This window comes from Carlito syrichta, unplaced genomic scaffold (assembly GCF_000164805.1).
Source record: "Carlito syrichta isolate Samal-C Ts95f unplaced genomic scaffold, Tarsius_syrichta-2.0.1 Scaffold301629, whole genome shotgun sequence".
Classification (NCBI taxonomy): Eukaryota; Metazoa; Chordata; class Mammalia; order Primates; family Tarsiidae; genus Carlito; species Carlito syrichta.
The window spans coordinates 272,568-297,752 of record NW_007245725.1 but is presented as its reverse complement, the minus strand read 5'-3'; the positions used below and the strand labels follow the sequence as shown (position 1 = coordinate 297,752).

The following is a 25,185-nucleotide window of genomic DNA, read 5'->3' as shown; positions in this document are numbered from 1 at the left end:
GGCTTGGCGGCTCAGCCTGTAATCCTGCGCCTTTGGGAGGCTGAGGTGAGTTGATTGCCTGAGCCCGCGGGTTTGAGACCTGCCTGGGCAACGAGACCTCATCTCTACAATAAATCAAAAAATCAGCCGAGCGTGGTAGCGCATGCCTGTAATTCCTGCTACTCGGAAGGCTGAGGCGGAAGGTTCGCCAGAGCCCAGCAGGTCGAGGCTGCGGTGGCCGGGAACGGCCACTGCACTCCAGTCTGGGCGACAGAGTGAGACTCCAACTCAAAAAAAAAAAAAAAAAAGTTCAAATTGAGATTGAACAATTTTTTTAGTTTTAGGAGATAAAGGTTTTAATTTTGATTTGAGAATATTAACACTAAAAATAAGTGTCTTGTCAAATAATGTTTTCTAAATCTTAAGATTTGTTTATTAGTAGTAATAATTTAGTTATATTGGAAATTGTTGATTTTATTTGAACAGATTTTTTCCACTCATCCATTTTTGCAATCATCCGAGCATCCCTCTGTACACCAAATATATATTTAGAGTAGCAACGTGTCAGTACTATTGTAGCCATCAAGGATATAGCACTGAACAAGGCAAAGTTTGTGTCTATGTAGATGGAACTCATATTCTATTGTAGTTTAATAAAAGTATATATATATTTTTTTAGTTGGAGTCTCATTCTGTCACCCAGACTGGAGTACAGTGGCACGCTTACGGCCATCCCCACATCAACCTGCTGGGCTCCAGCGATCCTTCTACATCAGCCTTTCAAGTAGCCTGAACGACAGGCGTGCTTTACCATGCCTGGCTAATTTTTGATTTACTGTAGAGATGAGTTCTCCCAAGTTGCCTGGGCTGGTCTCAAACCCGCGGACTCAGGCAATCCACTCGCCTCGGCCTCCCAAAGTACTGAAGTCATTTTCTCATAGTATTGCATTGGATGTTCAAGGTCCATTATATGAGTGAGAACATGTGAAATTCGGATTTTTGTTTTTGTGAGAGGTCACTCAGTATTATAGACTCTAGTTCCATCCAGGTTGCAGCGAAATTCATGATTTTGTTCTTTTTTATGGCTGCGTAGTATTCCATCGTGTATGTGTATTTTAATTTTTGAAGAGTTTTTTAAAAATTGTATGTCCAGATGTTATTAGTTATGAAATGTTCTCTGCAATTTTTAGAGCTAAATGTTAAAGAGAAAATAATTGAAGACATGCGAATGACAATGGAAGAACAAGAACAAACTCAGGTAGAACAAGATTGTGCGCTTGAGGCTAAATTGGAGGAAGTTGAAAGATTGGACACAGGTAAAACAAGATTGCTTACATTTCTCAGAGCATATTTTTTTATTTCCTAGATTTCTTCTCTTTTTAAGGTAATATAGTGTTTATAATAATTCGTTATGGGCCTTATACAGTGACTCACGCCTGTAATCCTAGCACTTTGGGAGGTTGAGGCGGGAGGATTGCCTGAGCTCAGAAGTCTGAGACCAGCCTAGGCAACATAGTGAGAACTTCTCTCTACAGAAGAAAAATTTTAAAAAATTATCCAGGTGTGGTGGCGTGTGCCTGTAGTCTTAGATACTTGAGAGGCTGAGGCAGAAGGTGGTTGCGGCTGCACTGAGCCATGATCATGCCACTGTACCACAACGTGGGTGACAGAGAGAGACCCTGACTCAAAAAAAAAAAGTTAATAATGGAAAAGTATTTGTGTTTTTGAAATTTCCCTTCACTTGTCATTTTCCATTGTGATGAAAATTGCTTTATTTAAGCAAAATTGCATGAAGTAAAGGGGTAGTAAAGACACTCCATAATAACTTATGAACTGTAAATTGCAAGTTATAAATAGTAATTTGCAATGTTCCCCAGACATTAAGAATCAGCTTTTGTCTGAGTTTCACATCTGTTAGGCTTTTAGCATTTTCTTGTATGTTTATTTCAATAAATATTCTGATTTCATTGCCTTCAGAATACTATCTAAAGTATGTGGAAAAATATAACATTTATTTACTAATAATAAAGCTATGTGTGATTCTTGTAGAAAGGGCAAGAAATTTAGAATTAGGAAATTGCTTGTGTCATTTTATATATAATTTAGGCAGGGTACTTGTGCTAACCTGGCTTAATTTTTCGCATCTGTAAAATGTGGTTGATGATAATGCCATGTATATTATTGCACATCATTGTTATGAAGACTAGATGAACTGTTAAATATGAGTACTTTGTAAATCCTAAAACTATATTTTGGTGGATGAAATTGTCATGATGATGTTAATAATGATTACATGTCACTTCATATTTTTGTGCCACTTTCATGGACATGGTACAGCCTTTTTTCTTTCTTTTTTTTTTCCTGAGAACTGCATGAAGTTTCTTATATAATTAATTAATAAGGTTGACATGAATTTATATTGTATACTCAGAATACTATTCATTGGTTTTCTATGAGGTCCCTCCCCATAGTTCCTCTTCACTAAGTTTTGGGTAAGAACTCTTAGAAGTGCAGCTGCAGAATAGTCTTAATTCCATCTTGGTTTGTGTTCTTCTGGACTCTGTTGAAATGTGTGTGTAGCCCATGTCAGATATATCTCTATATTATATAACTTTTGCATGTGCTTTTAAAAATAATTTTATGTCTTCAAATCAGAATTGGAAAAATGGAAGGAAAAGTACAAAGATTTGGAAACCAAAAATAATCAGGGGTCAAGTAATGAACTTGAAGACAGCACAGATGTACTTATTAAAAAACTCAGTAATCTTCAGGACAAGTTACAGGTATGATTTGGCCTATCTATGTTTCCATGTATGTATGTATGTACCTACATTATGTTTCTAATAAAAGGAGAATTCAGTATTGTATATTTTGTAGTTAATTTAGATATGAGTGCAATAATACCTGGGAAATGTTACTATATAGATACAATTTTTCAGTGTACATTGAAATGACATAGGGGAAGAAATTCCCAGCATACAAACTATTAAGTGCCAATGAAAGTGCAGTTGACCAGGCATGGTGGCAAAATGCTGTAATCTCAGCATTTTTGGAGGCCAAGGAAAGGAAGAAAGAAAGAAAGAGGGGAAGGGAGAAACTAACTACTTAAGGACTTCTTGTAGCAGCTAGGTAAAACAATTCCTACACCCCAAACAATTAAAAAAAATAAATTATTTTCTTAAATTTTGATACTGAAAGCAAATAAAACAGAACTTTACTTTGTAATAATTATATATTTTATATACATATATATCCTTTTATAGTATAGATCCTTTTCATTGTGAAAATCCAAAAGCAGAATAAAGTAACAAATACTCCATTATGAAGCGCAGCTTGTCAGTATAGAGAATGTTCACACTAAGAAGTACTGGTGTGTTTTACATTGTGGTAAAATGATGTAATCCCATTATTTTAGATGATAAATTTTGTAATCCTGGAATGCACTGCATAGCTTATCTAGCACAGTGATTTTAAAAGTTTAAAAAAGTGGCTTTAATGGTTTTGTTTCAAATGAAGTTTTACTTGGATTTTGAATACATAAAATTAAAATCAACTATATTCTCTGTCCAGTTGTTCTGAATATTCCCTTAATAAATGTTTGTGCTGTGCACAAGTTATTTTTATTTAATATCTTGTATGCCTAAGAATCTTTTATTTTTGCAACTATACGATCTTTTTGTTTTTTGCCCTGGCTTTTAGGAAAACTTGAGTCACTTTAACTCTTTCAGAAATTTAAGTTATTTCTTCTTATGGTCATTGATAAAGAAAAGTACTTAAAGTGGACTTAAAGCAAAATATAAAGGAAATACTGTTTAGGAAAGCAAACCAGCTTATTTTTTTAAATCATCTGACACAAACTCTGATCTTGTCATATTTTAAGAAAAACATTTATTTTAAAGTTTTGTTGTTTTTATTTTTTTGAGTTGGAGTCTCACTCCTTTGCCCAGAGTGGAGTGCAGTGGCACGCATGCTCACGGCCACCCCAGCCAACCTGCTGGACTCTGGCGATCCTTCCGCCTCAGCCTTCCAAGAAGCTGGAACTACAGATGTGTGCTACCATGCTCAGCTATTTTATTTTTATTGTAGAGACAAGGTCTCGCCAAGTTGCCCAGGGTGGTCTCAAACCTGCAGGCACAGGCAATCCACTCACCTCGGCCTCCCAAAGTGCTGGAATTACAGGCTGAGCCACCGAGCCCGGCTATTTTAAAGTTTTTTAAAAGCAAAGAAGTGATGGATTGTATGAAAATGTGGTAGAACCAAATTTTTGACTAATCCTTAGGCATGTGATAATAACTTGTTCCATTTATACATATAGGAGTGTGAACAGAAATATAAAGCTGATAGAAATAAATGGTTAGAAGACAAAATGATGCTTCTTACTCAGGCAAAAGAAGCAGAGAATCTACGAAACAAGGAGATGAAAAAATATGCTGAAGACAGGGAGCGTTTTTTAAAGCAACAAAATGAAGTGGTTAGTAATAACTATGTCCTTTATGTATTTCACCTGTCTTTGTTGATTTGCTGAATTAATTTTTTAAGATTCTTCTCAGTCTCTACATGGTTGCCTTTTTTTTGTTTGTTTTTTAAAGACAAATGGTTTATTTGTAAAATATCTTTTCACAGTTATTCTTGACATTCATTTATGTTCTTGTTACCTTTTTTCAGTCCATTTAGCATGTTGGGAAAATACCTAAATGCTTTTCACTGTCTAGATACTGCAGTTAAAAATCTCTTTTTGACTGCTATAGAGTATTCCCTACTATATTTTAGAAGTTTCTGTGTTTTGAACTGTAGATTTCTGAACATGGTTGTATGCATTTTACCTCATAAGCCAATTTTATTAGGACTTTTTGTTAAATAGTTTCTAGAAGACTAACATAATGATAGAAACGATGTTCAGTTGTGCATTAACTAGCGGAAGCACTTACAAGTGTAATGACTGTCTTAGCCTGTTTTTTTCTTCCGTTTTAATTGACACTTAGTCTGTTTGACGTTCTGTGTTGCCAGTTAGAAAAAAGAAGTTAAAAGTTATTTTAGGAAATCTATTGAGCAACATTTAAAGATTAATTTTAAATGGAAAACCAATTATTTACCCAGCTAAGCTGCTCCTCGATTTCTGACCCACAGAGACTGAGATAATAAATATTTGCTGTTTTAAGCTACTAGATTCCCTTTCTTTCTTCCTATTTCTCTTCCTCTCTCTCTCTCTTTCCTTTTCCTTTCCTTTCCTCTCCTCCCCTCTCCTTTGTCTCTCTTTCTTTCTAGTGGTAAATAACTAGTACAGTATCTATGGAATCCGATTCTCTGTCTGTTGAGTTTTTGATACTAGATAATGAAAATATTATGAGTTACTATATTTTACTAGTATTTTTGAATTTTATCAAATATTTTTTAATAATTCCATAAAAACTTTTAAAAACTCATTTCCATTTTTCTTTATCTTGTAAGAATTTAATTTAAATAAATGATTAATATTTTGGTTAAAAAAAGAAAGAAAAACCAGTTATCTGTTTGTAGTATCATATTGTTATCTGTTGGCATTTTCTTTTTTGTGTGTGATAGAATTTGATTTATAATAGATAAGTTGATGATGGTTTCCCCTAACAGAGTTGGCCAGTTTTATTTTTTTATTTTTTTAATTTTTTATTTTTTTGAGTTGGAGTCTCACTCGGTCGCCCAGACTGGAGTGCAGTGGCCGCTCCCGGCCACCGCAGCCTCGACCTGCTGGGCTCCGGTGATCCTTCAGCCTCAGCCTTCTGAGTAGCTGGAATTACAGGCGCGCGCTACCACGCCCGGCTGATTTTTTGATTTATTGTAGAGATGAGGTCTCGCTGCCCAAGCGGGTCTCGAACCCGCGGGCTCAGGCAATCCACTCACCTCAGCCTCCCAAAGGCGCGGGATTACAGGCTGAGCCACCGAGCCCGGCTGAACTAACATCTTAATATTGAGTCTTCTGATCTTTGAACATAGATTCTCCATTTATTTAGGTGTTTTTTAATCTCAGCAATGTTTAATAGTTTTTCATGTTTAGCTTTTACATACAATTTCTTTAATTTACCACTAAATATTTTATGATTTTTTAACTTATGGTAAATGGCATTTTAACAAATTTTTATCTTTCTCTTCATTGCTGTTAGTTTTATCATTTGTTATGCTGTAATTTTACCCTCTTATTTTCCAAATATGGTAGAAATGCTGAGATTAATTTAAAAGCTATAGTTAAAATTGTTTATTGAAAGAATTTACCAATAAGCTGATTTTTGGAATGTGGTGGGATAGGCATAAATATAGCATGCGAACAGTTAGGTTTTAAAGTGATATTATTTTCTTTATAGGCAAATTTTTTACCTAGAATTGACTATTCTTTTATATATCTTATTCACAGCAGTATTCTTGTTGTTATATGTAGTACAAATTTCTGAATATTCTTAGACTCATAATGTTTCAAGGTTTACTTTTTTGTCTTTATTTTCTGGTTAGGAAAAACTGACAGCACAGTTGGCAGAGAAAGATAATGACCTTCAAAAGTGGCGAGAAGAACGGGATCAGCTGGTTGCAGCTTTAGATTTGCAGCTGAAAGCACTGATCTCCAGCAGCATACAAAAAGATAATGAAATTGAACAATTAAAAAAGGTCACATCAGAGACTTCCAAAACAGTCAGTAGAATCTTGTTCTTTCTGTCCTTTTTAAAAATTGAACATAGTAATTTTTCAGAATTATTTAACTGATTAACTCTTAATATTAAAAAAGTAAGTCTCAATAGACGAGAGAGGAACCAGAGTTTGAAAAATTTGTATTTCTCATGAATTTTCCATTTTTTGGATTTATCGTTGTGATTGATTTGCCAATGAATACAGCACTTTCTCTAATACTTGGATTATATCTCCCAGGCAGCGTAATTAGAGTATCAACAATTTATTATTAGTCCTTAATCTTCCTTTAAAATGTGAAAATGTGATTTAACATGAACTCTTAGTGATTTTGAATACTTGGATGCACCCTTATGTTTACTGTATAAAGATACAATTTATTTTCAAAGTAAGCCCAATGGTGGGGAGACATCATGAATCATTTAGCTGTTGCTTTTGTAATATATGTTTTAGTGCTGGATGAATGAAGAGACAATTGCCTTTCACAGATAGCTGCTTCCTAGTAAATAGAGTCTAGGTTCAGCCAAAGCTAGTCTTTCTGGAATAAATGATTTGTACTTAAAAATCTGCTGCTCTAAAGCCTTTGGACAATAGGAGAAACATATATTTGTGTTGCATCAAAAGACTTCATGATTCTAAGAGAGATGGCCTGCTTTAACAAGAGATAATTTCATGTTGTTTAATAACGCAGGCTAGAAAGTCAGAAAAACTAGGTCAGAAAGCAGAAAAACTGCTGTCACTGTGATTTTGGAACCTTGGGGGAAAATTACTTATCATTTCTGAACTTTATTCTAAAACAGATAATAGTGTCTTCCTAATAGAGTTGTGAAATTAATGAAGGTATGGTAAAACAAGTAGCATATTTCTTACTCCAGTGGAAGCCAGTGCATGCTAGTTCCTTTTTTTTTTTTTGCTTTCTCTATGAATTCAGTGAAATCTTTCTTGTGTGGCAATACTGGGTAGGTAACATAAAAAGTGGATCTGATTTTTTTGTTTTGATGACTTTGATGAGAAGGTTTGTGTTGAAATTTATGAAGTTTAAAAACGTAATCCGGTATTTCTTTATAAATCACATAAGTGAGGCTTAGGAATAGCTATGAATGAGAAAATGGGATGAGAAGTTTACTGTAAGAAAGGATTTAGTTTTCATTATGACCTTTTCTATGGTAATGCTAGAGTTGCATTCCCAAGAATCCCCTAGTTTTTCAGAATTGTATTATCAAAAGCTCTTGTTGGGGCTTAAATTCCAACTCACTGCAGGCCTTGGCCATGTTAAAGTGAGAGAATGTATGCAAAATGCTTTGGAAGTTGAAAGCAATTTCTCAGATTTTTTCCTTAAATCACAGACTCAGAAGAGGCTGGAAAGTTGCCCAGTCTTTCCTGAATCTTTGAGGATGAAAGGTGAGAGAGTTAGGTGGTCATTGAAGAAGTCTTTAATTATTTTCACTGTTTAGTCTACCTAAACCTTGATTTTATATTCTTTATGTGAAGTGTTTTTTAATATATTTTCAGGTTACAGTGACTTATTGCTTTGATAATTTCTTACTTTAGGAAACACAAACCATGATTATTAAGCCCATACATATTAGTTCAACCGATCTTGGCAAACTCGAAACTGAAACTCATTCAACAAGTTTGGAAATTTCCAAGAATGAAGTAGAGGTGGGTATTTGGTAGCACAGTCCACTTTCTACTGTATTCATCCACCAATAATCACTAAATAGCACCTAGAAATGTAATCAATTGTTGTAGGTTCCTTATAGTACAATTAACTATATATGTGCTCTCAGCTGTGTGAAGGAAACTAGTAGATTTTGAGAAGTGAAATTCTTTTGGGAGATTGGATCTCACATGATGTTAATTTCTTAAACAATAGATCTATAAATATAAACAAACTTGATCAGAAATAGAAATCCCATAAAAGATAAAATGTGGATGATTATTTGCTCTCATAAGAGGTTCCTTTAATAAGCATTGTATTAAATAGTACTTTTTAAAAAATGGTATTAATTTAATAGCTTTGTCATAAGCCTTCAATAACAACTCATGAGTTTTCTTAATTTGCATTGGACTTAGGGTCCTGTGAATAAATTTGGATAATATAGAGATTCTCAGGTTGGATATGAAATAAATATTCTGTGTCACTTAAGTTTTTATTTATTTATTTTTTTGAGTTAAGTTCCCATGCTGTCGCCAGGCCAGAGTTCAGTGGCATGATCACAGCTCACCACAACCTTCACCTCCTGGTCTCAGGTGATCCTTCCACCTCAGCCTCCCAAGTAGCTGGAACTATAGGCGCGTACAACAACGCCTGGCTAATTTTTTGATTTTTTTTTTTGTAGAGACGAGGTCTCACTAATGTTACCTAGGCTGGTCTCAAACTTCTGGACTCAAGCAATACTCCTGATTTAGCCTCTCAAAGTGCTAGGATTGCAGGCATGAACCACCATGTGTTGCAGAATTTTTGAAGACAAAATTACTTTTTAAATTTATTTTTAAACACATCTTTTAGGAACTTTCAGTGTAGGAAACCTTTTTAATCACTGAGTATACAAACATAAATATGACATGGTTGCTATCCTCAATGAGTGAGGAATCCAGTATGATAGACCTATAAATTATTAACTTGTTTGACCGTAACCTCATGGGCTGTTAAAATAGAAATATGTTGTGAATGCTGCAAGAAACACTGGGGAAGATGCGATGAATTTTGCCAGAGTGGTTGTGGAGCTGGATTAGAAAAGGTGATATACTGTATCTGAAAGGTGAATAAAAGTTTACGAAGTAGAGAATGGGAAGAGAAGAACTTTAAAAGAGAGAGAGAGAGAAACACGCCTGGGTTTGAGTAATCCGCAAGTAGCTGAGACTATAGGCATGTGCGACTGCATTCAATTTATTTTAATCTGGGAAAATAATATGAGGCATTTCTTTTCTTTTGACCCTTTTTCTTTTTTCTTTTTTTGAGTTGGAGTCTCACTCTGTCGCCCAGACTGGAGTGCAGTGGCCTCCTGGCCACCGCAGCCTCGACCTGCTGGGCTCTGGCGATCCTTCCGCCTCAGCCTTCCAAGTAGCTGGAATTACAGACATGCGCTACCACGCCTGGCTGATTATTTTATTTATTGTAGAGATGAGGTCTCGCTGCCCAGGTGGGTCTTGAATCTGCGGGCTCAGGCAATCCACTCACTTCAGCCTCCCAAAGGCGCGGGATTACAGGCTGAGCCACCGAGCCCAGCTCCTTTTTCTTTTAAAAGTAGAATTTCAAGTAATTCTAAATAATTTGAAACTCTTAGTTGAGATCTCACTCTTAGTAGTTTCAAATATTTAGCATTGACCTTAGTGACTAATACAAACTAAAATCTTTGTGGAAAAGTTTCAAGTTTGATCTATAAACAGCTTAATTTTTGATTGCATGGGCGAACAAATATAATGGGACATTTATTTCTCTGTAAGTCTATTTATGTTGTCCTAAAGCCTCCACTCTCCAATTTCCTACTTATAATTCTACCAACTTGTTGTAAATTCCACAGTTTTGGGAATCACATTGTGATGCTATTTTACACTTTTATGATTCATTCACTTAGCTGGTAGATTCTGGGAGTTCCACTGGACTTGTATGTGGTCTCTGCCTGTGGCTTGGACCTCTCACAGCACAGTGGCTGGATGCAGAGATGGAGCATTTTGAGGAGTGTCTCGAAAGTTTTCCAAGTGGACGAGATGGAAATTGCAATGCTTCTTATGACTGAGCCTTAGAAGTACTATGTTGTTATTTCTGCCACATTTTATTAGCCATGGAAGTCATGAAGGTTGGCCTGAATTCAAGGAGAGGGGAATGAGAGATTCCATCCCTCAATTGGAAGAGTAGCAAAGAACTTGCAGCCAACTTTAATTTATCATAACTGATATGCTCGTTACAAATCCCAGTTCCCCTCCCTTAGAAATTTTTTAGTAGGTTTGTGGTAGGGTCCGGGAACTTTTAAACAAATTCTCTAGGTAATTCTTAATGATCATACAAGTTTGGAAAATACTGCTCTCTAAGTTTCGTTGAATTTTAACATACCATTATAGACTGGAGAGGGTGGACAATAACTCAATCATTCTGTCCTTGCTGTGGCCCAACACATTTTTTATTTTTCCTAGTTCATTGTCTCAGATAGGCATTTGAGAGAATTAATTTTTTGTGGTTAATAAATTCAATGCACTAATCTTTTTTTCTTTTTTAATTCTGTTGTAGGATGGATCTGTGGTCCTTGACTCTTGTGAAGTGTCAACAGAAAATGATCAAAGTTCTCGATTTCCAAAACCTGAGTTAGAGATTCAGTTTACACCTTTACGGCCAAACCAAATGGCAGTGAAGCACTCTGGTTGTACCATACCAGTGACAGTTAAGATTTCCAAGGCCCGGAAGAGGAAGAGTAATGAAATGGAGGAGGTAAATACTTAACTGATGCGTAAATTTAACAAGCAAATCTTACTAAGCTCAGTTATAGTATATAGTTAATCTTTGCTACACTTCCTTCCTGTTTGTAAGTACCACTGTTAGAGATCAAAATCATAATCTATGGGGTGGGTACGGTGGCTCACATTTGTAATCCTAACACAAATGTTAGGATTTGTGGGAGGCTGAGGGAGGAGAATCGCTTGAGCCCAGGAATTAAAGACCAGCCTAGGCAACACAGCTAGACCTCTACAAAATCTCAAAAAATTCGCCTGTCGTACTAGCGACTTGGGAGGCTGAACCCTCATGGGTTCAGGTGATCAAGGCTATGGTGAGCCGTGATCATGCCACTGCACTCTAGTCTGGGTGACAGAGTGAAACTCTGACTAAAGAAAAAAAAGAAAAAAGAACCATTATCTAAAGTGATAATATGATAATATCTTTTTACAGATTTTCTTTTTTGAGTCTAGAGAAAGAAAATATTGTCAAGAAATTAACTGGCATTTACGTTCATTAATTTTAGGACTTGGTGAAATGTGAAAATAAAAAGAATGCTACACCCAGAACTAATTTGAAGTTCTCTCTCTTGGAGTATAGCAACTCTTCTGGCAAAAAGGAGCAACAGGTTCGTTTTTTAATTTGTCCCAAACTGTAGCAATTACCCACAAATCCATTCGTATACAATTATAACTAATTTGTCTTCTAGTTTCTATATATCTTATTTAGCTCAGAATATATTCTTTACCATCCAGTAGCAGACAGTTCTTCATGTGCTTACTTCTGACTTTAAGCTCATTTTGCCTGTCAAGCTCATTTTGCCAGTCCTTGGTCCTCTCATCTCTCTCCTCATATTCTTAATCCCAAATTCCCTACCTGAGAATTTATAACCTGCCTCTCTTCTCTTTAATTCAACTGTAACTATTTCTGTAACTATTTCCGTCTGACATTCCTCATCAGCGATAACAAAATATGTTTCTTTATTAGGTTTCAACACGCCCCTCATCAAAGAAAACATATTCTTTACGGAGTCAGGCATCCACAATTAGTGTAAATTTGGCCACTAAGAAAAAGGAAGGAACGCTACAGAAATTTGGAGAGTTCTTACAAAGTTCTCCAACAATTCTTCAATCAAAAGGTTTGTAGAAAATTAATTACATGACCTTTTTTGTTAGATGTAGTGTACTGTCTAATACCTAATTAGTGTATCAACTCAACTGTTCATTGAGTATTATACTTTAGACAGGCATTGTCTAATACTAGGTGCTGTGGGAAGAAACAGACGAAAGGACGATATGCCGGGGTGTTCGCTGTGTAGTAGAGGAGAAAGGCTTATAGTTAAGTAATTGATCAGAGTAGGCTGCTTAATATAGTAACAGAGGTACAAGCAAAGTAGTGTGATAGTATTGCAGGGAAGAGAGCTATTTTATGGAGGAGAAGGGATTTAGCCTGTGTTTTAAAATGTTGGCAGGATTACACCCTCTAGAGGTAGTCACTGTTGGTATTATGGTATATATCCTTCTAGCAATAAGGTCATTATCAAGGGGGAAAGTAATATATCATTTTGAAACTGCAAACTACCTTGAGCTATGGACTTTCACTGTTTTCCTTGAAGATTAAAAATATTTTGATGTGTTCCTATAAGTTTGCTGCAGCATCCCTTAGTTCACAGTTTGAGAACTTCAGTCTTGACATACCCACTTAAGTACATTAAAAAAAAATACATTTTAAAAAATGTAGACTTTGTATAAACATAGAAAATATCTGGAGGGACAAACAGCAAACTGTTACATGTCTAAATTTGGAGAGGAAGGACTTTGTATTTTATATTTTACATATTTTACATAAATTATATAGACTATTATATATGTTTTCAAGGAGAGGGAGGTATCTATAAATAATCAAGGAAGGTAATGACTCCTTTATTTGAATGACTCAGATCCTTAACAGCTTCTCTACCAAGAGGAAATGGCATGGATTTTTTTTTTTCACTTATTTCTAGAAATATAAGATATCCTTATTTTGTGTTGTAACTGCAATACGTATTTGTTGTGGATCAATTGGAAGTACAGGGAACAAAGAAAAAATAGAAAATTAGGCTGTACTTAAAATTCTGCTGCTCTGATGACCACTGTTAATCCATCACTCGGTGCCACTGGTCTCCCAGCTTCCCTCTGGCCCATCTCCTGTCCATTCAGCACATGACAGCCAGACTGGTCTTTCCAAAGCGCAAGCTGAATTATGTTACTCTCTGTTTTAAATCCTTTGATGGTTTCCCATTCTCCTGAATGATATAATTTCTTCCTCTCTCTCCAACCTATCTAGCTTCTGACAGTTCCTGGAATATGCTGACTTTCTTACTTTTTAACACAACCTACTTTTTCTCATCGCTACTTCCTTATTTATCCCTGAGCTTTCATAGTTGATGCTGCTTTATCAGGGAGGCACCTTCCTTCATCATCCTGTCACTAACCCTCATCCCCAGTGTCACTTAATCTTTATTACTCAATCCTAGTCTTTTTAGCATTTATTTATACTATAATTGTTTCCTTATCTTCTTCACTAAAATGTAAGCTACACAAGGACAAAAGTATCTTACTCATGCCCTCAGCTCTTAGAATAGTGGCTGGCACATAATAGTGAGGGGTTTGTCTCTAGGCCAAAATTATATGTGTGATTTTTTTTTTTCCAGGCAATTACAGAGACTTACCTGATAGGCCTCATGGGAGAAAGCATCCCTTTCTATACCAGACTGGGTGCACAACTAGTGCATTATAGTTTCCTAAGGGAGTCGTTGTCAAGGACCCAGGCCCCCAGACCAATGGTGTGCCTACACATACCTGCATTTTTAGCCTAGGTGCCTCCGTTCAGAACTTTTTTATTAAGGCCTTCAGCAGAGGTCTTCCTCAGATGTCTGTGCTAAAGGCCTGAGGGGAAGTAACCTCGAAGGCACTTTTCTCTACTGTGACTCAGTACTTCTGCTTGTAGTCCCCCCTAGCCTCCAGCCTCCAGGACCATTAAACCGCAAGAGCCTTTTATTTAGGAGTGCCTGGGCAGTAAGATGACCCCACTTTTGTGCTGATCCACCTGACCCTAGATTGCATACCTCTCCATGGGGGAATATAGAAGAGAGTGGGGAGGAGCCGATGCTTTCTTAGGCTTAACTTCTTGCTCATGTTGTTGCATAAGTTGTGAGAAGACTGGGGTGTTGCTTTCATTTTGTAAAGGCTGTTGTCTTGTTTGGCTACTCTGATACCTGGAAGCTCAGCTCACTCAAGCTCAGCTCAGCCCTTGGCAAGTAGACTCTCAATTTAGTGTATTTTCTTTATGTTTTTTCTATTAAAAAAAATAGTTGATACCATATGTTTGTGGGTTTTCTACCCTGGAACTTTCTCAGATGGAAATATGTTTTTTATTAAAGTCAATATCTGTTCACTAATAAAAGCAAATGTACAAAGTAAAGAATTTAAAAATTTCTATTTTATTTCCCAGAAGGAATCAACTGTTAACAGTTTGGTTTCTATCTTTTAATGTCTCTGTGTGTATGTGAACCATAAGTAAAGGGCTTATAATTGCAAAGTATTTTCTTTTAATATTTATTATGGACATCTTTGTACATGAGCACGGAACTAGATCATCTCTACCTTATTTTTATTGCTGCACGGTTCACTATATGTGTATCTTGCTCTTTTGCTTGACCGCATAAACCTCTTTCAAGTCATTAAAGATGCCTGAGTTTTACTGGTTATAATTTACTGAAACCTTTTTACTATCTAGAACATTAGTCAAATGATATTTTATTTATTGGCTGCTTTTTTTTTTTGCTGTTGGTTATTATTTCATGTGTTTCTTTGGCATTGAAGTTTTGCATGTGGGTGAATTGTCTATTCATATTCTTTCACCAATTATATGTTGTAGTGTTTGTAATTTATGTATGTTCTTTATTAAGTTTTTTAAACCTTTGCAATTAGAAAATTATTTCGGGAAATCATTAACATTTTTATTTCATAGCAAAGAAGATAATTGAAACAATGAGCTCTTCAAAGCTCTCAAATGTAGAGGCAAGTAAAGAAAATGTGTCTCGACCAAAACGATCCAAACGGAAATTATACACAAATGAAATTTCATCTCCTATTAACATATCAGGCCAAGTGGTAAGCTAGTATTTCAGTTTTCATTAATGTAAAACTGTTGGTGTTCTTTTTAATTTTTTACGATAGCTTGGATTTCTGTTCTTTAGATCAGAGCCCTTAAAACATATACTTTTAAAGGTCATACTTTTGGGCTCAGATGTGTTAAATTTAAACTAATGAAATATAAGCACTGTATTAAGTATACAGGTGTCACACATTTGCCTTATTTCCATCAATAGAACTATTGCTGTTTAGCAACTTATTGGCCTCTAACATCTATTTTGTTTTTTGCTGTTATCTTTATCACAAGAGTTATACAAATCTGAGTCCAAATTTGCCTGGTAAAATTATAGAATTGACATTCAGCTATTTCCTCCCACCTTTCCTCTGAGCCTTCCGGGTTCTACTGAGAAAAGATTGTAGTTGCCATCTTGACTCTATGACTCGTTCTCCTTACCCTGAACAGTCTGTGCTATTTCAGGGAAACTTCTAATTTTCTATCATGTTTGCATTTGTTTAGTGGATGAAAGTGAAGGTAGAAAAGTGATTAAAGGAAAAGACTTCAAAAGGAAAGGGCCAAGAAAAGCCAGGAGAAACCTTTTTTGCAATAGTAATTACCAGATATGAGACTGACACTTGAAGGCAAGTGGTCAAGAATTAGGGTCAGTTAGGGTATGCTGATGTAAGTACTGTTTTTTCAGCCACTTTTCACCATCTGTCTGATTAGTACATCATTTCCTCCCCTGACTGAAAATTATTTCTTTTCTTAGTTGCAGTATAATGTGCTTTCTGGTTTCTAAGTTACATACTTGTTGCTGTGAAAGATCATTTCTTAAAAATTATTTGAGCCACTTGTCTCCAAATATTTTAATAATTATTTTACGCTATATCTGCCCTGGTACAATACAGTGTGGGTTAATGATAGAATTAGGCAGTATTGACAGAATCTTTACAACATCTATTTTTTTTATAGCGTGTACTTTTATAGCAGGTGGTATGCCTGCAGTCTAAGAACACAAAAAATGGATGTACTTATTTCCATTATTAAGCACACAAACATATCTTATTCATCATAAACAAGCTTTTAGGCCAGGCATGGTAGCTCACACCTGTAGTAATCTCAGCACTTTGGGAGGCTGAGGCAGGAGGATTGCTTGAGCCTAGGAGTTCGAGACCAGCCTAGGAAACATAGCAAGATCGCATCTCTACAAAAAATAAAAAAATTAACTGGGTGTGGTGGCACGTGCCTGTGGTCCCAACTGCTCAAGAGGCTGAGGTGGAGGAAGGATTGCTTGAGCCCTGGAGGTCGAGGCTGTGGTGAACCATGGCTGTAGACCAAAAACAACAACAACAAAACAAACAGGCTTTTACTTTTGTTAATTTCAGATTTTAACAGAAGAGAAAATGAAGGAGAGTGATCACCAGATTCTCAAACGACGACTTCGAATGAAAACAGCCAAATAAATCACCTGTGGAAAATGTTTTAATATAAATTTTATAGCCATAATTATTGTAACTTACATCCTGACTTTGTAAAGATAATTGTATATATTATGATGCACTAAATTCCTCTGCATATGGACTGCTGTTTTATACATAGTATAATTTTAGTTCAATAAATAAATCAATAATCTATTTACTTGTGTACTTTTATAAGGCTTTTTTTTATTTATAAAAGCTTCTTTTCAAACTACATGCATTTTCCTTTTTTCTCAGGTATATTGAATCAGTAAAAGTCCTAGGAAAGATGCTGTTATTCTCATTTTTCTATACATGATATCATAGTTCAGGTATTTGGTTTACTTATATTTGACAATGCCTTATGAATTGTTTTTACTTGATCTGTCCAGATATACAACTGATTTTACTTATCTGCTTGGATTATAGCTAAGATTTAGGGAGTAAGTGGGTAAGGTCTTCTTTTTGGCAAAAAATGAATGTATATTATTTAGAAAAGATCTGAAGTCTTTAGTATGTCTTTTTTTTTAATATATATAATCTATGGAGTTGACTTTCTGATTTTTTTTTTTTTGGACACAGAAGATTAGAAATAGAAAATTAGAAAGAAAGAAGAGAGAGCTTCTAGAAGGCACAACAGTGACAACTAGAAAATAAATAGAATTTTAGACCCAGAGGGACCTTAGAAATGCATTTTCTTCATTTTACAGATGTGAAAAAACCAAGAGCCATAAAGTTTACTTACATCTACAAGGTCATACAGCTAAGCTAAGTGTGTTGAGCTATTGGTTTAAAAAAAATTAATAAGAGACAAAAAACATAAAAGCAGAAACCTCAAGAACTGTTGTCAATTGGGGCTTTTACATTTATGCATCTAAAGCCTTAAAGGCTTTATTGAGTTTTAGCATTGTTTATTATTTAATGATGACCCTGAGTCAGCAAGAAAAGTTATTTTTGGTTTTTGTTTAGGAGGCACATTATATTTAGGGAAAATTTCCATTAAGATAGTTATAATGCCTGGTGTGGTGGTTCAAGCCTGTAATCCCAGCACTTTGGGAGGCCAAGGTGAGCGAATTGCCTGAGTCCATGGGTTCAAGAACAGCCTGGGCACCCTTGGTGAGACCTCATCTCTATGATAAGAATAAAAAAAAATCAGGTGGTGTGGTAGCACACACCTGTAGTTCCGGCTACTTGGAAAGCTGAGTGGAAGGATCGCCTGAGCGCACCAGGTTGATGCTGGGGTGGCCGTGAGCATGCCACTGCTCTCCAGCCTGGGCGACGGAGTGATACTCCAACTCAAAAAAATAAAAATAATAAAACAAAATAGTTATAATAACACTTAACCTTTTGAAAGCATTACAATGTTTTCATTATGCTGTCTAGAAAAATAGTTGATTCTCGTTATTCATGGATTTCATATTTGCAAATTTGCTTACTTGATAAAATTTATTTGTAACTCCTAAATTTATATTTAGCATTTTTTGTCATTTGTGGATATGTGCAGAGTGGCAACAAATTTGAATTGACCCAAACATGTACATTCCCTGCTGACAATGAATAAGGCAACACTCTGTCGCCTTATATCAGTTCCTATCCTGTGGTAAGTGTCCACATCCCAGAATGTAATAGTCCTGGATAACATCCACAACAGAGACAGAGTTTGGAGGGGGAGTCTTGCCAAATTAGAAGGGCTTGAGAAATACCCTGGGCTTTTCACAAATCCACACTAACAAAGCATGAAACCAAGTAGTCAAATGCCTACCAGAACAAAAATCAGCACTTTAAAAGGGAGATACAATGCAGACTCTCTACAACATATCTTTTATCATGAGTGGTGTACAGTCACAAATTACTAGGAATGGAAAGAAATAGGAACACAAATTCCATGGTAAAGAAAGCAGAAAAGAAAAATATGCCCAAAAGTTAAATTTTGAAAACTCTTCAAGGCGGCTATTATTTGCCTATTCAAGGATATAAAGGACACGTACCTTAATGAGTGAAACGATAAGGAAAGAGAAATGGAAAGTATAAAGAGGAAGACAAATTGTTACAACAGAAAGGTAAAATATCTGAAATGGAAAATCTACTGGATACAATTAACCAATTAGAGATGTTAGAAGATAAAATTAACAGATTAGAGATGTTGGAAGAAAATGTCAGTGACTTGAAACAATTTAAAGTATGCAGTCTGAATAAAAGATTGAAGTAAAAAAGAAGCCTCAGGGCCTTGTGGAATAATATCAAAAGAACTAACAATCTATGTACTTGGAGATCCAGAATAAAAGAATGAAAATAAGTCAGGAATAAAATATATTTGAAGAAATAATGGCCAACATTTTCCAACTTTTATGAAGAAATACTGACTTAGAAGCCCTGAAAATCTCAATTAGGATAAGTACAAATAAAACAACACCTGGAAAGGTCATTGTCTGGAAACCACGATAAAGAGAAAATCTTGAAAGCAACCTGAAAAAAACAACATATTGCATACAAGCTGCCGACTGGAAGGAAATATTTGCAATACACTCATCAACAAAGGAATTATATAAAAAGTAAACTTTTAAAATTGTAATGAAATGCAAACCAATAACCTGGCAAAAGACTTAAACAGATGCTTCCTTAAAGAAGATAATAGACAGTGGTCAGAATGTATATGAAAACATACTAGGGTACTGGTGACCAGGGACATGGAAATTAAAGCCACAAGGAGAGGCAAAGCAAAAATAACGGAAAGATTTGCAAGAGGCTGGAGTCGGGGCACGGGGTCAAGGGACATGAGGAAATGGGAAATGGATATGTTTTATAATTTGTCATGTATTCCGTATACAATTACGAAAAATCAAATTTGTCCATTTGAAATGGGTCAAATTTATTGTATAAAACTTTACCTAAATAAAAAGCTGGAAAAGTAAAACACACGCTGAGATACCTTTCCATGGAGACCAGCATAGCTAAAATTAGAAAACAATACCAAGAGAAAGTTTCTGGCTTCTAGAATATATTAATTTTTTTTTCTTTTCATACAGTAAGTGCACTTTTTATTACAACAAGAGATCATATTTTGGGAAATGTTGTGGATGCATCTTTTGACAATTGAACTGTAAAGTATGGTGAGTTAGAAATACAGAATTAGTAATTGAAGCAGACCGGGTGTGGTGGCTCACACCTATAATCCCGGCACTTTGAGAGGCCAAGGTGAGAGGATTGCCTGAGCTCATGGGTTGAGACCAGCCCAGGCAACTTGGCGAGACCTCATCTCTACAGTAAATCAAAAAATTAACTGGGAGTGGTGGCGCATGCCTGTAGTTACAGTTACTTGGAAGGCTGAGGTGGAAGGATCGCCTCAATCCAGCAGGTCAAGGCTGCGGTGGCCATGAGTGTGCCACTGTACTCCAACTTGGGCAACAGAGACACCAACTCAAAATAATAATAATAATAATAATAATAATAATAATAATTGAAGCGTTTGATTTAAACTCACTGGATTTAATGAGTTTAATGATTTAAACTCATTATTAACAAGTGTTAATAATTCCATTTGCTGAAGTGGTTGAGAGAAGCAGATTTTGGGGACATTTTGAAATTCCACAGATGATACTCAGAATGGTGTGTAAGATTGGTTGAATTAATTCTAAATGCCCTGGGGAAGATCATTAGAAGAATCCTGTGGTGAAGACTCTTGCAAAGAAAATAACTTTAATTTGGAGAATAATCACTTTCTAATCTGTTTCACAAGTGTAAAGTTTTATGTTTTTTTTTTTAGAGAAGCTTCACCTGTATGTAATTACAAGTTGTTTAGCAAATGCTTATCAAAAATTGTTGATGATGATAAATACTATAAAGACACGAGAAGAAAGCCAAATATTTCATGTCTAAACATGGAAAGAGGATATATGCTACTTGATCCTCTCTTGATGATGAGTTTTTGGTCTTCAGTGGCAGTGAAGACAGAGAATACTAAAGCCATGGGAACAACTCCAGGTAAGTTGAGAAGAATATTTATTGGTGTTTCATCCCTGTGGCTTTTCGGGAGGCTTGTTCATCACTTGGTTCACTTGGCTTTTGTGAAGTCATGGTCCGATGTAAGGAATGTTCTTGCTGATCCCAGTCTTCTTAAATGGCAGCCAGAAGGAGGTACAATGAATGAAATGTCCTGGCTACCCTCATCCACCAGGTGAACTTGCACTTCACCTCCTGGCCTTCCTAATTCTGATCTTTCATCACTGCTTTGGCTCAGGAGAGAAGCCTTTTAGCTGGTACTTGATCTCTGCTTCTAGCTATCACTGCAGCTTTAATTGCAATGGTAGCAGTTTAATCAAGATGGGCATTTTCCTTTCCAAAAATTTTCTTTTATTTTGAGTTGGAGTCTCTGTCGCTCAGACTGGAGTGCAGTGGCCAGCTCACAGCCACCACAGCCTCGACCTGCTGGTCTCAGGCGATACTTCCACCTCGGGCTTCCAAGTACCTGGAACTACAGGTGCCTGCCACCACGCCTAATCCATTTTATGATTTGTAGAAACCAGGTCTTGCCAAGTTGCCCAGGCTAGTCTTGAACCCATGGGCTCAGGCAATCTTCTCACCTCAGCGTCCTGATGTGCTGGGATTATAGGTGTGAGCCACCGTGCCCGGTCTCTTTCCGCACATTTTCCAAAGCATGGAGGCTGTGTTATATCTACTTTGGCCAGATCCTGAAGCGTCACCAGGCTGGACATTGGACTGGAATTTTTCTTACTGGTGAATTTGTTTCTTCAAAGCCCTTCATTTATTATAGGTGACTAACACCTGTGAACTGATACTTGAACTTTGTCAGAGTTTTACATACATAATGTCTCTAGTTTCCGAAAACACTGAACTCATTAAGGAAATTTAGGCTTTTCTTAAACTTGTTTCATGGCCAGGTAAGCTCAACTTCCATAAATGGGATTCTTCATTTTGACTTTCTGAACTTAAGGCTTGAACTAGCATAGCCTATTCCAATTAATAGTATAAATGATAAATAAAATAATTGCTTTTTGACTGTAGTTAAAAGTTTGGTCAGTTTGGTTTCTTTTTTTTTTTTTTTTTGGTTCTAAGGCATATTTTTAATATTCTTTGGGTATGCTTTCCATGTATACTAAGGACATAAATCCATGTCAGATAACAAATGGGCCTCATGGTATAGGTTCAGGATGATTAGGTTCTATATGGAATCTAAATTCAAACACATAATTTCTGTGCAGTTTGTACACCGATTTAGCAAGTTGCTAGTCTTGTGAAACTAGGGCAGTTAGGCCAGTGTCTTAATGGTGTGTGGTTCAAGAATGCAAATTAAGGATGGGCGTGGTGGCTCACGCCTGTAATCGCAACACTTTGGGAGGCTGAGGTGGGAGGATCGCATGAGCCTAGGAGTACCACACCAGCCTGGGCAACAGTGAGACTTCATCTCTACAAAAAAAAAAAAAAAAAATCAAAAAATTAGCTGGGCGTGGTGGTGCACTTCTGTAGTTCCAGCTACAGAAGCTGAGATGGAAGGAGGTTGAGGCCGATGACAGGACAATGATAGTATAGATTACTATTTAAGACACTAAATACCAAGCTTGAGATACAATATGTATATGGATTATTGGTCAGTTAAAGTGAAGACTGATTTTTGAAGTTTTTAAAGGAAAGAAAACAAGTGAGAGATTTAGAAAGTTTTCTTAGGTAAAATTTTAAGACAGGATACATATATCGTTGCCTGATAACCCAGTAGATTAGGGGTCTACTGACTAGGCCACAGTTCATTCATTTACATGTTATCTACAGTTGCTGTCCTGCTATACACTAGTCCCTCTTTGTCCTTGGGTGATAAATTCCAAGACCCCCAATAGATGCCTGAAATGGTGGGTAGTACCAAACTCTATATATACTATGTTTTTTCTTACATGTATGAACCAATAATAAAGCTTAATATGTAAATTAGGCACAGTAAGAGTAACAAATAATAACTAATAAAATAGAATGATTATAGCAATATGCCAGCATCACTACTCTTGCATCTGATAACCCACAGGGCTTCTAGGTGGCTGACGGTGGTATAGTGGTATGGAGGATTCACATCCTGGCAAGGGCTGGGTGGGATTTCACCACACTACTCAGAATGGAGCACAATTTAAAACTTAGGACTTGCTCAGTTCTGGAATTTTGCATTTAATATTTTTGGACCACGGTTTACCTCGGGTAACAAACTGGCAGGTGGAACCACAGATATGAGGAGGACCCCTGTATCAGGATGACTGAGCCATTATCAATAGAAATTGGTTTGAGAAACTTTTTAAAAAGGATAGCAACCAATTTGAATCTATTTATCTCATATAAAAGTCTTCCAGAATATGTAAAAGTAATCAAATGGAATCTTCCATACTACATGTATAGTAAGAACGTCTATGATTGCACACATGCCTTGGATGTACTTTCCCTTTAAGAGTATCAACTGTGTGTTCGACAAGCGAATGTTAAGTAAATATATAATCAGTTGAAAAAAAAGTGAGCTGAGTCCGTTGTAATTAATGAAAAGAAGAGGGAAAAAGCAGGCACCCTATTGGCACTCTATTGGCACTCATGGGAAGAAGGAATACCCACCATAACAAGTTCTTGAGAGAATTTTGTGGGATTGTACATACGGAAGTTATCTGTAAACACGTAAGTTGTCAAAGTCAGACCGAAACTACATTCATCCTTCAATATCCTCAGCAGGGGTCTGACAAGTTTGTGAACTTGCCACTGTGTGCTTACATTGGCATACAACTTGGTAAGGTTTTATAATCTTGGTATAGCAGTGTCTCACAGCTATGTTTGTGTTGACATGTGGTGGTATCTTGCTGAATGGGGTTTATTATGGTTGTTGCATGTTTTTGTGTGCCGTCGCGAGAATGTCGGACTTGGATTAGAGCCATGAACGAACATTAAATTTCATGTTAAACTTGGCAAAAGTGGAAATGAAATCAGGGACGTTAGGTCACGTTTATGGGGATAATGCCATGAAGAAAATGGCAATGTACAAATGGATTAAACGGTTTTCTGCGCGGAGAGAAAGTGTCACTGATGAAGTGAGGTCAGGATGGCCAGTAATAAACAGAACTGATGAAAACACTGCAAAAATTTCATTGAATTGTGTATCAAAATTGTTGACGGACTATGAGAAGCATAGCAGACCAAATAAGCATCGATAAAGAAACAGAAAAATCTTCACTGAAAATCTTGGCGTGAGAAAGGTATGTGCAGAATGGTCCCAAAGGAGCTCTTACATCACGACAATGTACCAGCTCACACCACCTCACAGCACTGTCTGTGGGTGAGCTTTTAGCCAGTGAACAAATAACCGTATTGGAACGCTGTATTCACCTGATCTGGCCCCCAATGACTGTTTTCTTTACCCAAAGATAAAAGAAATAATTGAAAGGAAGACATTTTGATGATATTCAGGACGTCAAGGGTAATATGGGACAGCTCTGATGACCATTTCAGAAAAAGAGTTCCAACATTACTTTGCTGGGTGTACTAGGTGCTGGCTTCGTTGCTTACTTTCCCAATGTGACTGTGGTGATATTCAGCAGGAAGGTATGTAGCATTTCTTCCTCAGATGAGTTTGCAAACTTATTTGTCAGACTTCATATACAGAAACTCCTGAATGCTAAATAAAGTCTTTATATACTTGAGGTCATCTCTAGATGACTTATAAAGCCTAATGTAATGTAAATGCTGTGTATAGTTATCATGCTGTGTTGTTTTCATTTATATTATTATTGTATTTTTTTTTTTCTGGATATTTTTGGTTTGTGGTTGGTTGAATCTGTGGATGTGGAACCAGAGGATAAGAAGGGGAGACTGTACTTGATAGTTTTGTCCCAGGACAAGTCTGATTTTGTGTGTGTGTCTGCGTATGTATTGCATGCCTCTTTGCTTAGCACATTCTTCCTTGTTATACCCAGAGTTGCACAGGCAGTAGTCTAGATTTAGGTTTCTTTCTTTCTTTCTTTCTTTTTTTGAGTAGGAGTTTCACTCTGTTGCCCTGGATGGAGTGCAGCGGCATGCTCACGGCCACCACAGCCTCGACCTGCTAGGTTCAGGCGATCCTTTCCCTCAGCCTTCCAAGTAGCTGGAACCACAGGCATGCACCACCATGCTCAGCTAGTTTTTTTATTTATTGTAGAGACTACGTCTCGCCAAGTTGCCAAGACTGGTCTCAAACCCCTGGGGTCAGGCAATCCTCTCACCTCTGCCTCCCAAAGTGATGGGATTACAGGTATGAGCCACCGTGATTTGCATAGATTTAGTTTTCTTTTTTTTTTTGAGTTGGAGTCTCACTCGGTCGCCCAGACTGGAGTGCAGTGGCCGCTCCTGGCCACCGCAGCCTCGCCTGCTGGGTTCCAGCGATCCTTCCACCTCAGCTTTCCGAGTAGCCGGAATTACAGGCATGCGCTACCACGCCCAGCTGATTTTTTGACTTATTGTAGAGATGAGGTCTCGCCTGCCCAGGCGGGTCTCGAACCCACGGGCTCAGGCAATCCACTC

At 36.7% G+C, this 25,185-nt stretch overlaps 1 protein-coding gene across 1 annotated transcript in view; it reads left to right on the top strand.

Moving 5' to 3' along the window:
* KIF20B (kinesin family member 20B) overlaps nucleotides 1-16,830 on the top strand; it is a 71,426-nt gene extending 54,596 nt beyond the window's left edge. Inside the window, exons 24-33 of the mRNA XM_021710890.1 lie at nucleotides 1,170-1,295; nucleotides 2,635-2,762; nucleotides 4,295-4,450; nucleotides 6,460-6,636; nucleotides 8,182-8,292; nucleotides 10,862-11,059; nucleotides 11,589-11,690; nucleotides 12,050-12,200; nucleotides 15,074-15,216; nucleotides 16,582-16,830. Of these exons, the coding sequence (XP_021566565.1) occupies nucleotides 1,170-1,295; nucleotides 2,635-2,762; nucleotides 4,295-4,450; nucleotides 6,460-6,636; nucleotides 8,182-8,292; nucleotides 10,862-11,059; nucleotides 11,589-11,690; nucleotides 12,050-12,200; nucleotides 15,074-15,216; nucleotides 16,582-16,659 (1,370 nt within the window). The 3' untranslated portion in view covers nucleotides 16,660-16,830. The remainder of the gene's footprint in view (nucleotides 1-1,169; nucleotides 1,296-2,634; nucleotides 2,763-4,294; nucleotides 4,451-6,459; nucleotides 6,637-8,181; nucleotides 8,293-10,861; nucleotides 11,060-11,588; nucleotides 11,691-12,049; nucleotides 12,201-15,073; nucleotides 15,217-16,581) is intronic.
* The last annotated feature ends 8,355 nt before the right edge of the window (nucleotides 16,831-25,185 follow it).